This window comes from Colius striatus, chromosome 12 (assembly GCF_028858725.1).
Source record: "Colius striatus isolate bColStr4 chromosome 12, bColStr4.1.hap1, whole genome shotgun sequence".
Taxonomy (NCBI): Eukaryota; Metazoa; Chordata; class Aves; order Coliiformes; family Coliidae; genus Colius; species Colius striatus.
Window position 1 is genome coordinate 5921894 of NC_084770.1, and position 12785 is coordinate 5934678.

General features: G+C 43.7%; 1 protein-coding gene across 1 annotated transcript; it reads left to right on the top strand.

Moving 5' to 3' along the window:
* The first annotated feature begins 544 nt into the window (after positions 1-544).
* LOC104561616 (cytochrome P450 2J6) lies at positions 545-12428 on the top strand. The gene is made up of 9 exons (XM_010207349.2): positions 545-715; positions 2033-2195; positions 3343-3492; positions 4554-4714; positions 6582-6758; positions 8223-8364; positions 9988-10175; positions 11147-11288; positions 12250-12428. Exons 1-9 carry the CDS (start codon positions 545-547, stop codon positions 12426-12428), a joined length of 1473 nt encoding a protein of 490 aa, XP_010205651.2.
* The last annotated feature ends 357 nt before the right edge of the window (positions 12429-12785 follow it).

The following is a 12785-nucleotide window of genomic DNA, read 5'->3' on the forward strand; positions in this document are numbered from 1 at the left end:
TCACAACCACATTTGAAGTTAAGTGATGTTTGTGACTAAAGCACATGGAAAGTCCAACCTGTTGCAACTGACATGTACCACTCATGACCTGAGTTCTGTGATTCTGAGATGAACAATTACCTGTGTTTTTAAAGTTCCCAAGGTGGATGAAATGGTGTTTCACTCATCTCAGGTTCAATGGCCAACAAGAGCTCTCACCCAGTGTCATTCCAACCAGATCTCCCAGCACACACCAGCAGTTTCCTCACAAAAGCTTCAGGACAAATACCTCGAGCACAAATGATGTCCCATTTTTGTACTGTGGCTTGCTGTACCTAGTGAGACGTGCCTTTGGTCAGGGATCAGCTTGATCTGTCTCAGTATGGGAAGTGTTTGGGGTGCAGAAAAGGGCAGGCAGTGATAAAGAGGGAGGGACAGAGGGAAGGAACCAAGATTTACAGAACTCAGTCTGTAGATAGAACTGGTGGAACAAGAAGGAAGATCACCTTTTCCAACCTCCAATACCTTCTTTTTGATAGAGACAAGCTGATAAATCAGCTCTGAAATGCTGACAATAACTCAAGCTTTTGTAGTCCTGCTCATTGTTTTGCTGACTGTTGAGTTTTTCAGACTGAAAAAGGTATGCAAGCAATTGCCTCCTGGACCAACTCCTCTCCCATTGCTTGGAAACTTGCTGCATCTGAGATTTCAGTTTCACCGGGATCTTCTGATGGAGGTATTTCTTTTAACATGCTCTTAACTGGTTCATTTTAGCCACAATTTAAACAAAATTGATGTGCTTAATAGCAAAGTGAAGTCTGTTACAGACAGGTATAGACATACAAAGCTGAACTTGGCTCCTACATTCAGCTCACCTTATGTACTATATGTCATCTGCACGAGAAACTTAATGTCCTTAATAATCCGATGAACTTTTGGGAAGGGTTCCTAACTTGTTACTCAAGTCAAAGAATTGAAGTTGATGACTGAATTATTTGATTATTGAATTATTATTGCTTATTGCTTCTCCATTGCTAGAAAGTCCAAATGTGTTACTTCTAAAAGTTCTCTCACATTGATGTTGTCTAATTTGATCACAAAGTGGGGGGTTGTATGTATGCTTGAAATTCAGAGAGGGCATACACTCCCCAGCTTTCAACACCTTCTTAGAACTGTTTGTTTGCCACTTGTTAGAGGCAGCTGGTCCTCCTCAGGCCATCTCCCTCCCTCCCTGTAGCCTGGCAGTAATTCTGATGGTTTGCAGGTGATCTGTAACTGGGATCTCTGCTTGAGTGCAGACTCGGGTAGGCAACGCTGCTGTAATGGAGAAAGCCAGTATCTAAAGAGGGATAAGAATGGAGTGACTAATCTGAACAATTGGATGTGATTTTGGTGGCATCTTAGACACTGTTTACCACCTTTTTTGTATCACTGTGGGTGCAATGGAACAGAGTCCCATTCTTGGACAAAGTTTTACCAGAAATGACTGAATTTCCTTTGTCATACATCTGTCCCTGCTTGGATACCTCTGCTGTCTCTGGTGCTTAGTGCTCTCCTCAATAGTGAGAGGAGACCCTGTGTTCAGCTGCAGCCCATTGGCATTTCATGGCTGTTGACTGGTTTCTGACTCCACCTCCTCTCCTGCAGAGCACAGATGGAGCAGGTTTAATCAGTTGGTTTCCTTTTGCAATGAAAGGGCTAGCTGCAGGCGTAGACACAGAGGGATGCAGAGTGGGGCTGCTCAATAGATGAGGTACATATGTTGAGGTTGGATGTGATGCAATATAAAATACAAAGTTTTCTTTCTTTTGCTGCAGAATTGCTGCAGCCTGTTCTTTGAAAAGAAAATCACTTCCCCCTGGGTAAATAAAATTGGCTGCTAAAAGCTTCGTTCTCAGAAAACAGCAATCTCTTCTGCTTCTAGCCACAGTTGTATTCCTGGGATGATGTTCCAGCACAAACCTGGCCATGGGGTGCTGAACAGCAGGTGCAGTGTCTCTTTGAGATATACAGGGCTTTATCTGTTCTTTTCTGGCATCTTCCTCACACACAGCTGGCAAAAACTCATGGTAACATGTATACTTTGTGGTTTGGATGGAACCCAGTGGTCATACTGAATGGATATCAAGCAGTTAAGGATGGCCTCACTACACACCCTGAAGATGTTTCTGGGCGGCTGGTGACACCTTTCTTCAGAGCAATGGCCAAAGGAAAAGGTGAGGGTTTCCTGCTATAAATATTGCACAGGATTATTGGTGTGACAAACTGCTCTGCCTTGTTAGGCCCTTTGCACTCCTCTTCAGATTGTTCTTCCATCAGATACTGTCCAAGTCTTCCAATCACTCTTGAGAATAACTTATCCCTTGCTGTGATGCCTTTTCTACAGAGCTTTCCTGAGCCTGGGAAACATTCCAGATGGGATTGTTTCTCAATAAGCCTTTTGCTGTGTGTATATGATCCCAGCCTAGAACCTGGCAATCTTGTCCTCCTCACAGAATAATCCAATTTGCTGCACGTGATCTTGCTGTATGTTACCAGTGCAAAACTTGTCTGTATGTTTGGTAATTCTATGTGATGGTTACCAAACATCTTCCATAGTAAGCAAGAGACCTATACACTCACCTTGAGAAGTCTCCTTGCTGGTTGCAGCTACTCTGAAGTTTCAGGTGAATACCTTACAATTGTGAGAGTGCCTCCAACGCACAAAACCCCAGTTCATTTAGTGCATTTCAGCAGTTTGCAATCTCTTCTCTTTCTTCTCCTACATTTACTATAGCACAGCAAACACAGGTCATTTAAAGCTGAGGTAAAGCATTGCCAGCACAGCAGCGGTTCACGGCTCTTCAGGTAACCACTAGTGCAATTTGTCAATCAGCAGAGTGGTGTCCCTTCCAGAGGAGAAATGGGGCCTAAATGTCACTTCTTCTTCACCTTCATTACCTCAGCCTCTGAGGATCACATTAATTGGTCTACAGGTCCATGAACACACCCATGCCCTCTACACCACTCTGTAGATCTCAGTCCAGTTATTCCTTGGGTGTGATCACTTGGGTATGGCTAAAGCAGATCCTCTAAAAAGGCATCTTAAAGGTTTGGGGGTTTTTATTAAGACATCAAGAAATGGAGCAGTCAGCAAATTCTTAGATTGTTCTTTTCAAAGGTTAAGTACAATCAACATTAAGCACATGAGGTCTCGTTAGAGTTTAGGGGTGTTTGGCTACAACTTCCAGTTCCTGATTTCACCTGAGGAATCTGTATCACAGAATATTCTCTGATATACTCCATGCACTTTATGATATATTTTAAAATTAATTCTTCATGTCTATGGCAAACAAACATTAATATGCCAGGGAATATCCTCAGGTATCATCCTGGCAACTGGTCACTCCTGGAAGCAGCAGAGACGCTTTTGTATAATGACTCTACGCAATCTGGGAGTGGGGAAAAAAGGCCTGGAGCATCGAGTGCAAGAGGAGGCCTCTCACCTGGTGGAGTCCTTTATGAACCTAAAAGGTATCTATCTGCTAAGAAATTGGACACTTTTCGGTCCTGGATCCATACTTTCAGTATGTAAATTTACCTACCCTTTCCTATGGTCAGAGTAGGTCCAGAGTGGTGCATCCAAACTTACCAAAGCCCAAAGAGCAGACAGAGCATAGTGCCATAAACGAGAATTTCTGATTTAAAAAGCTGTTCATAAACCTACTGAGGCTGAGAGCTTCTGGAATTCCACCTGCATGAGCTTTTCATTTGTTTATGACAGAATTGCACAGCAATCTGATGCCAACAGACTGCACGGCCAAGCCACTCTCAGGCTGCCTCAGTAGGTACCTGCAGAGTATTGCAGAGCTTAGTCATTTCTCTAAATGTCAGTGACATCAGATGCCATGAGGTGAAAGGGATATGTTAGTGTCTATCTGGCCAAGGAACCATTGGTGAAAGAATCAAAGGAAGTATGAGGTGGGAGGGAATGTCAGTGGATTATCTGGTTCATCTTTGAGTCCCAGTCAGGATCACTTCTGTACAAATAACTTTTTATGGGTGTCTGTCTCACAACTTTAAGAAACCCCTCAGAGATGTGGTGATCCATTGTTCACAGCTGACACTGTATCATTTTATTACATAGACGTTGCAGTTCATCTCTTCTGCTGCTTAAACCTTCCTGAGTTCCTTCAAGGCTTCCTCCTATCTAGTTTTTTACATTTTTACTATGTCTGTCACTCACTCTTAGTCCACCTCCAGTGACATTCCTTCCTTCTGACATTCAGCCACACAACTGAGGACAGCAGGTTTGCTGTCACAGCCTCGAATGGGGTTTAGTTGTACAACCTTACTTCACTGGAAGGGCTGTGACCTTGTCTTGGGGCTGTGAGGAAACAGTTTAACAGTGTCCTTTGCTCTAAGACTATGTTTTGTTTTCGTGAACACATATTAATACCACATCTTTATTGCCATTCATGCCCCAGCTGGATAAAGAGAACATTTTATGTAGGGTCTAACCACATCCTATACTATCTGTCTAAGGAACATCTGAAGAAACCACTGACAGTGAATACCAGTTACTGTGTTTGCAGGGAGACCCGTGGATCCTTCTTTCCGTCTTTTCCATTCTATTTCAAATGTGATTTGTGCTCTGGTTTTTGGATATCACTTCTCTGATGAGGACAAAACCTTCCAGGAACTGATCCGTGCCGCAGAGAAAATATTCAGATTTGGAGGCACTTTGGCTCATCAGGTGAGTACGTAACTCCTTTTGTTTCTGAAACAGCTAGAAAAGGAAAGTGTAGGTATAAAAATGGGTCTTTATGAAGTACAGAGCAACTTGCTAACAGTCTGGGAGCTAAGAGGTGTCCTTGGGGACACCACTGCCTCCTTGGTTTTGAGGCCATTTTAAGAATTCCTTTGTTTCTATGAAAGTTTAGGGAGCATCTCTCTGTTGACTCCTGGCTTTGAGCCTTTCAGCATTTCCAAGACTTTAACAGGAACCTTTAAACTCAGTTTGTAACTGGAGTTTGTAACAAAGTTGAACCCTGCAGTGCTGCTCCTCCCACCCCGCTTTTTGCTGCTCTGCACATTGTATGCTGACAGTTTTCCTTTATTTCTTCCCTCAGAAACAGAATCCACTCATTATGAATCTGTCCATTACTTCATTCTAGCTCACAACTCACATAACAAAAACAATACATACGTTCTCTGACAGTCTCACAATTCAAGTTCTGTACAAGAGTTTTTGGTAGGTACCTCCCACAACAAACCATAGAGGCCAACTCTGCACTTGAAGTGTCTTGCAGTGCACTTGAAGTTTTCCTGGTGACTTAGACTTTGTGGTTTGGATCCTTAAAGAGGAATAAACCGAGTGTGATGGGGACTGTGGATGATATAGCAGCTTACACTGACATTTGAGCTTTATGAGAAAAGGCAAAATAAAATGGTGATGTGGTAGTAAACCTTTTCAACAAATCTGTCATGTGAGGGGAGGACTACACAACTTTTCTCATGGTGAAAAATAGAAACATAGATTCAATGTGTGGATGATCAAAGCCAGGAGATCTTAACAATACAAAGGCAGTTCAGGATGTCCTGCTGTAAGAGCTCTTAAGCAACATGGATTAGAGTTATAAGAAGGGAAAAGTTTGTAGTAATGTGGAATTTAATTATGAAACATATTAGGTATTAATTATATTGATATCTGCTATGACCTTAGAACATTTCAGTGCAAAGGTGAAGAGGAAAGGGACTGGTGTAAACTAGCGGGTAGCAGGATGAAAAAAGCAAACAGAACCTTAAAGTGTTTCCAGCACTATTTTCCCTTTAGACCCAGAGGAATGTTAAAGCAGGCTCTGGTGTGTAATAATCTATGGGACTTGTTTTGGGATCTTGGACACCTTAAGATGCAAGTCTGGAGTGAAACAAATGTAGAGAAGGGATGACCTACAAACTATCACTTAAATTTAGGGAGGCTTAGCTTGTTGAGTTATGAAAGATAAAGAGGGAGATAGAAATGCTGATTGTTCGGCAAGGTGAAAAGATGCTGCAAAGAGAGACCTATCTGAGCCAGAGGGCAGTACTTTGAGTCTATGTGTATAAATGTACTCAGCAGGCTGAAGATGTAACATTTTTATCACCAGAACAATTGCTGATCCTGTCGCACTCACAAGGACTCTACCAGGGAAAATTAAATTAGCTCTGAGAGTGATACTCAGCCTACACTTTCCTTCTGTGAGCTCCACAAATTCCACCAGGTACTGGAGGCTGCAGACACATTAATCTTAGCCACACAGTATCTGGAAAGAATGTTCTTATATTTTGCATGTGTGGGAGTGAGGGTGCCCAGCTGTGCAGGAGTTAAGTTCTTCTGGTGATCTGCATTAGTCAAACTTTCTGGCATGAGCAGAATGTTTTCAGTACTGTGTTGCCCCCTAGAAGTGTGACAAAATTGCTAGTGAAGTTTTCCCACACAATGGCAAAAATGTACTCAAAGCAATGCTTGTGTATTCCACAACCAACATTTCCAGACTGGGCAATTTGTCCTTCTGGTGTCTCTAAAGCAGCTTTGTTGCTGAGAGATAATTCACAGTACCTGTCATGTATCGCTCCTGCAGCTGTATGAGATCCTCCCCTGGCTGATGTGCTATCTGCCCGGCCCTCATCAGAAAGTGTTGTTATCCTATGATGTCCTGAGCAATTTTGTTCGGAGGGAGATCAGCAGGCATGTGGAGAGAGGGACACCAGATGAACCACAGGACTTCATTGACTTTTACCTGGCTGAGATGGAGAAAGTAAGTGTTTGTTCTGCCTGATCACACATTAAATCATCCAATCTGACCCGTTCTATCACAGTTTCTCACATTTCATGGGCTTCTTTATGTGCCTACAGTAGCTTGGGACTTACTAATTCATGTCTCCCAGGAAGGCATCCAGTTTTATGTTGTGGTTACATGAAAGAATTACCACAAAGTATGTTGGGCTGTGAGCTCATGAGCTGTTTCCTGCTTTCCATAAATACCCACATAGATGCTCCAAGCCTGTAGTAAACATGAGCAAGTTTATTCCTGTAGGTTACAGACCTTTGGCAGATCACCTTGACTTCTACAGCAGGGTGTCTTATGGTTACCACAGGATTAAATAAGCATGCACAGATAATCACCCTGAAATAGCTGACAAGCTTCTTTGGTTTCAGTGTGTCTCCTAACTCTGACTGTCCTTGTGCCACACAGCTGTAGAGGATCTTCCCTTTACTTGAAGCTCTCTTCAGGTCTTGGCCTGAGGAGATTCTTCAGTCTCTAAAGGATTCCCAGGCTGTCCTGAAATCCCTTGTTATCATTCCTGAAGCATCAAAAAGACAGTAGTCCTTCCATCTCCAGCCCAGACCCTGTCAGCAGTTGCACCTCAGCAATTCCAACGTACTTGATTGTTTGACCAACCTTGGAATAGGGGTTTTATGGATCACATTCATCAGCTTTCTTGGCAGATGGATGATGTCATCAGTGAGTCCTAAATGGGGTGCATTCAAAACCTGCTGTGATTCTGTGATGCCCATGTATCCCAATGGGTTGCATTTGGAGGTACCAAGCCTGTTCTCCCTGTATTACCTCTAATTTCATCACAGTATGGGGCATGATTGGCCTGGCACCTATATTCAACCTGAGGGCCTAGGAAGGAATTTCCCAAACAATACCACAACAAGCTGTTAATCTTCTCTGCCCAGGCTACTATTTTCCATAGCAGGATGCCATTCATGAGCCAGAGAGGCTCTGCTAAGAGTACCAAAGTTTCTGCTTCAGTCATTTTGGGATACTTTTTGAAGCTAAAAGAAGCATCTCTTTCCTAGGGTAGATGGAGTTTATGTAGCTTCTACCTTTGGTCATAAGCTTTCATCTAGTCAAACTACTATGTTCTGACAGGTTGTTCATGGGCTCTGGGAGGAGATGATACATCCTACTGTACATTGAATAAGTACATCTTTGTAGTGCAACTTGTGGTGTGCTTTAAAGTTTTCATCATGAAGTCAACGGGCATGAAATTGCCTACTTTTAATAAAAGAACATTCCACCTCATGAAGAAGAGCAATGCAGGCTCACCATCTCCATTTGGGAAACTGTTAATCTCTTAGTACTCATCAAAAACTTAATCTTGACTACTCTTGTGCACATGCCAGCAGGGGAGGTAAGGACTCATACAGTAGACATACAGGATGACCTCATTTCTATGCTTTAACTTCAACTTTTTATCATCATCTACAGTCTAAAGATGGGGTCAACCTCAAGTATGATGAAGAAAATTTGGTATATGTTATAAATGATCTTTTCCTTGGTGGATCAGAGACCTCGAGCACGACGTTGTACTGGGGACTGCTCTATATGGTACTGAACCCAGACATCCAAGGTGAGAGGGACTCTTGCTGTGAAATGCTATGGGTACTACAAGTGTTAATGATGGCTGAACAAAATGAGCTGCAGGCACAGAAACCATTAGCTGAGCATGGCTTTCTGCAAACACAAAGAATGTCAGCAGAGCGAAAAACCAGAGATCTGTGACCTGACCAAAGCAGGTGGCTGAAGACACTTGCAGGGAGACAAAAGTTGGCTCTCTGCAGTCAGCAAGATGCTGTGTGGGGACTTTTGTGGCTGATCAATGGCAGCAGAACAGAAATGAGAGCTCTGAGTCCTTGTTGGCACCAGGTACTGTTCAGTCAGCTTACACTCTCTTCCCCTCCTGGCACAACACTCCTTGCTGAGCACACCAATACCTCTAATGACCAATCGGATGTGGTGATGGTTGTGATGGGCTGCAGGTAGCCCCACAGAAGACCTATGGCCCTGGCAGAGATGATTGCCTCTTACTGTATCTTTCCTGTCAGGAAACAGGGAGCTGCAAGATAACTTGCACAGTGCAAATCCATGTAAGTCCTTGAAGAATGCTGTGACTCCTTTCTGTCTTTGCTGAGTGCTTCAGGCACAAGACTGGGCAGTGGCCATCCATGGAACATTGACTGTGCAGGTCTGGCCTCAAGGTTTTGGTAGAGGGTATTCTGTGTGTAACCAGCCAATGGTGATAGCATCTACTCTCTAAATAACCAGTAATGTTTATTACCATTTGCTCACAAAGTAGTACTTAAAACTTAGGGGAAAGCAAAATAGGAAGGAGGAACATCTGCAAGGGATGGGAAGAGTGTAGAAATAGATAAAGAGGTTTAAGAGGAGGATTGTGGCTGTCTGATATGTAGAGGTGATGTTTCAGGCAAGAACTGCTGGCACTACACATGCATTGTCTGAGTTAATATTGCAAAAAGAGGTTGCTTGTCTAATTAACACCAATTCCACGAGTGCCTCTATAGAACCAGGCTGAGTTTCCTCATCCATGTTTATGTCAGGAAGAGAGAGAGTATGCCCAAAGTCTAAGGAGGAACTGGGTACTCCTGGGGCTGACGGTTCCTCTCTCTGCTGTGCTTGAGTGCTGAAAGCAAGAGTGATACCTATTTTCCCACAGCCCCAGTAGGAGGATGAAAAGGTCACTGAGCACATGTTTGCATTCAAGGTTTTAGGTTGATCCAGGTGCTGTTTGTTCATACAGTATGCTGCCATGCTTGGACCAACTCTGCCCATCTCATCCCTTGCACTGGGAATTAATATATGAGGCCTTTATGTCAATTTTGCAAATGTGATTTAGATTTGGAGATAAGTAGCTCCAAAATACCTTCAAAACCTGGAGCTGAGTGACCTGCCCTGCACCCACCAAGCATTCTGTAAGATACATGTCAGAGCTTGATTAAGTACAATGTGGTCCTTTCTTCTGATTCTGGACCACAGTGTTGGAGATTTTTTTTCCTGCTTATTTTTGTTTTCACATGTTAAACTCAGACATGAAAGCATATTAAATCCCAGGTTATACACTTAATGGGCCATGCTGAGATAAGATGTTTTGCTGTTGCTATAAGAAAAGAGATGATTTAAAATATTTTGTGCTTTTTTTCCCCCTCCATCTGAAATGGTGACTCTTTCTCCACAGAGAAAGTGCAGAAGGAGCTGGATGCTGTTGTGGGTCCCTCCCGGTTAATCTGCTACGAGGATCGGCGAGAGCTGCCCTACACCAACGCCGTGGTGCACGAGATCCAGCGCTTGGGCAACATTGTCTCTGTTGGCATGCCCAGGGTGTGTGTGAGGGACACCACGCTGCTGGGATTTCCTGTCAAAAAGGTACAGACACCTTTTCAGTCTCTGTTCTTTCTTCAGCAGAGAGACATTTAGCTTTTATTTCAATTTCATTACCCGTTTTCCATCTATAAACTATGACTGCAGATACCAACTCTGTGTGGTTGGGGATAGACTGAGAGTAGAAACTGATTTGCCAAAGCACTGGTTAAGACATCCCTGCCCAACTTGGCTCTCCCAGCACTTCTGGGACAGAGGAAGACTTGTGTGAGGACTGTTTAGAGCTCCACCGACTCCACGAGCTAAGGGACCTGCCTGACAGGCTGTCAGCTACAGCTGACAGTGAGGGAGTTGTTCCCAAACATTGCTCAAGACAAGCAAGGCATTTTTTAGAGTGACATAAGCTATGCTGGGTGCCAGTTCTCACTGTAAAACACCAGCAAGAAACAGCAATTGGTTGCTTTTATTGCAAGAGAGATGGGAGAAGCCAGCACCATTACTGGCATCTGGGATTGGTCCCACCTAATTCAGTTCAAGGTGGAGGTTTCACTCCCTTCTGTCTGCTTCTGACAGCAGGTGGCCAAGGCTCACAAACTGGGCTGCTGGGAACCACCAGTAAAGAAAAAGCCTCAAGCACTAGTGCTAAAAGGGCTCAGAGGTTGTTGTCAATGAGACATTGCAGTTATTTCTGGATGCATTTCTCCCTCTCTGAAGCCTGAAAGATTTCCAGCATGTAGGACCCTGAATATCAACAAGAGTCCTACTAGAAGTGGTATTAAGGTTAGCAGTAAATGTGATCACAGTGCAGTTGTACCAACATCACTGATGCTGTTAGCACCCACTGACACAGGTGCAGGGATGAGAACTGACCCTTTCTGACTCAGAAAATGATTATAACCACATCATATCTGCTCATTACAAAGAAATGGCAACAACCAGCAGTTTCATCCTTCAGGTAGAAACTGATGGGTGAGAGGTTAGTAGCTGGAACTGAATCAACAATTTCTTCCTTGCAGGACACCATTGTTATTCCAAGTATAGCATCTGCTCTGTATGACCCTGAGCAATGGGAGACACCTCGTCAGTTCAACCCTGGCCACTTTCTGGATAAAGAAGGAAACTTTATCCCTCGAGAAGCCTTCTTACCGTTCTCAGCAGGTAAATGCACTGCCAGTCTGAACTGACCCAACAGATTAGATGAACAATACAGAAGTGTGAGACTTATTTTATTTCTTCAGATAACATCTTCTATCTCTGCACTTTGCTGGCTTGTTTATGCCAAGGGAGATGGTTCTGTGCTATCAGACCTCAAACGGTTCTTAGGACACTGTAGTGGGAATCCCACTCAAACTCCTGAACCTTCTGGGTTTGTTGCATGCTGCAGACACCTGTAGGTTACATCATTAGATGTACTTTTGTCTCCTGAGAAGCAATGTGTCTTGTGTGTACTGGAGTTACTTTGCAATCCCTTTTAAAGAAACAAGCTGAAAGAAAATCAGAATGCATCCTGGGAAACAAAGGATTAAGTTCTTGCTTACAAAACTGAAAACCCAGTTGCAAGAGAAGGAAATTAGAGAACAATGCACTGTTAGAGACCACACTTAGCAGTACAGTTCCTACTCTGTTTTTGGGTTAGTTTCTCTGTTGATACAGCACAGTAGTCACTGAGATGCTCATCCAATAGTGGTTTCTCAATGTCTTTCCTTTTATTTATCTGCTAACCCAGAAATGTAAATCTATTGTTCACTTGTTCTGCTCCTGCCATTGATCTCCATGAGGAACCCTTGCAAATTAACAGTAGGCCACTTGCTTTGTTGAATTGCAAATGCCTTTCCTAAGTAGTTTTGATTCACTGTCTTCAACTCACTAAGAAGCATCTACAAACAGCTGGCAGATTCTTTGGTTTTGACCCTGAAGTTCAACACCCCCCGTGAAAGGAAAATCACGTTCTGCCAGGTCAAGCAAGGTCAAGGCAGTGGCACCTCAAGGATTTGCACTGAAGTTTTCATCTGGTGTCTCTTAACCTATGGCATTCAGTGGGATCGTTCTGAGAAAGAAGTCACAAAGTTTTAGTTCTTGTAGCTGTCATGATTCTGACCTTCCCCTCTTCCCTCTGCAGGGCACCGTGTGTGTTTGGGGGAGCATCTAGCCAGGACAGAGCTCTTTATATTCTTTGCCAGCCTGCTGCGAGCATTCACCTTCCAGCCCCTGGAGGGGGTGACCAAGATCAACACAGAGCCCGTTTTTGGGGGCACACTTCAGCCTCACCCCTACCAAGTTCGTGCCATCCCACGCTAGGCTGGGCACGTCACAGCCCAGCAACAGACAGCACCTTCACCCCTGCCAATTCCCCCTCAAATGTATAGTCCTTCTGCTGCTAGTCATGATGCTCATACTAGTCTCTCCCAGGGCTATTCAGAAAGCAGATGCAAGCCAAGATGCAAACTACCAGGACTTTTGGTCTGGTCCTTGTGAAATCCCCAGGTAGTTTCGCAAGGATCTGAACCATTTTCTCCTTTGGGAAAGCACTTGTAGCAAGATCCTCTGGTTTCCAGCTGAAGCCAAAATGTTGTCTCCTTATGTCTCCCAACCACATCAAATCATTGTGATGCTGGCTCCTGAGGATCTCCAACAGAGGATCACAACAAGAGCTGA

Excerpts from the sequence above, each read along its gene's own strand:
- LOC104561616 (XM_010207349.2), top strand. The coding sequence starts at position 545 with ATGCTGACAATAACTCAAGCTTTTGTAGTCCTGCTCATTGTTTTGCTG. Across the intron at positions 6,759-8,222 it reads ACCTGGCTGAGATGGAGAAA|TCTAAAGATGGGGTCAACCT; the intron begins GTAAGTGTTTGT and ends CATCATCTACAG. Across the intron at positions 11,289-12,249 it reads CTTCTTACCGTTCTCAGCAG|GGCACCGTGTGTGTTTGGGG; the intron begins GTAAATGCACTG and ends TTCCCTCTGCAG.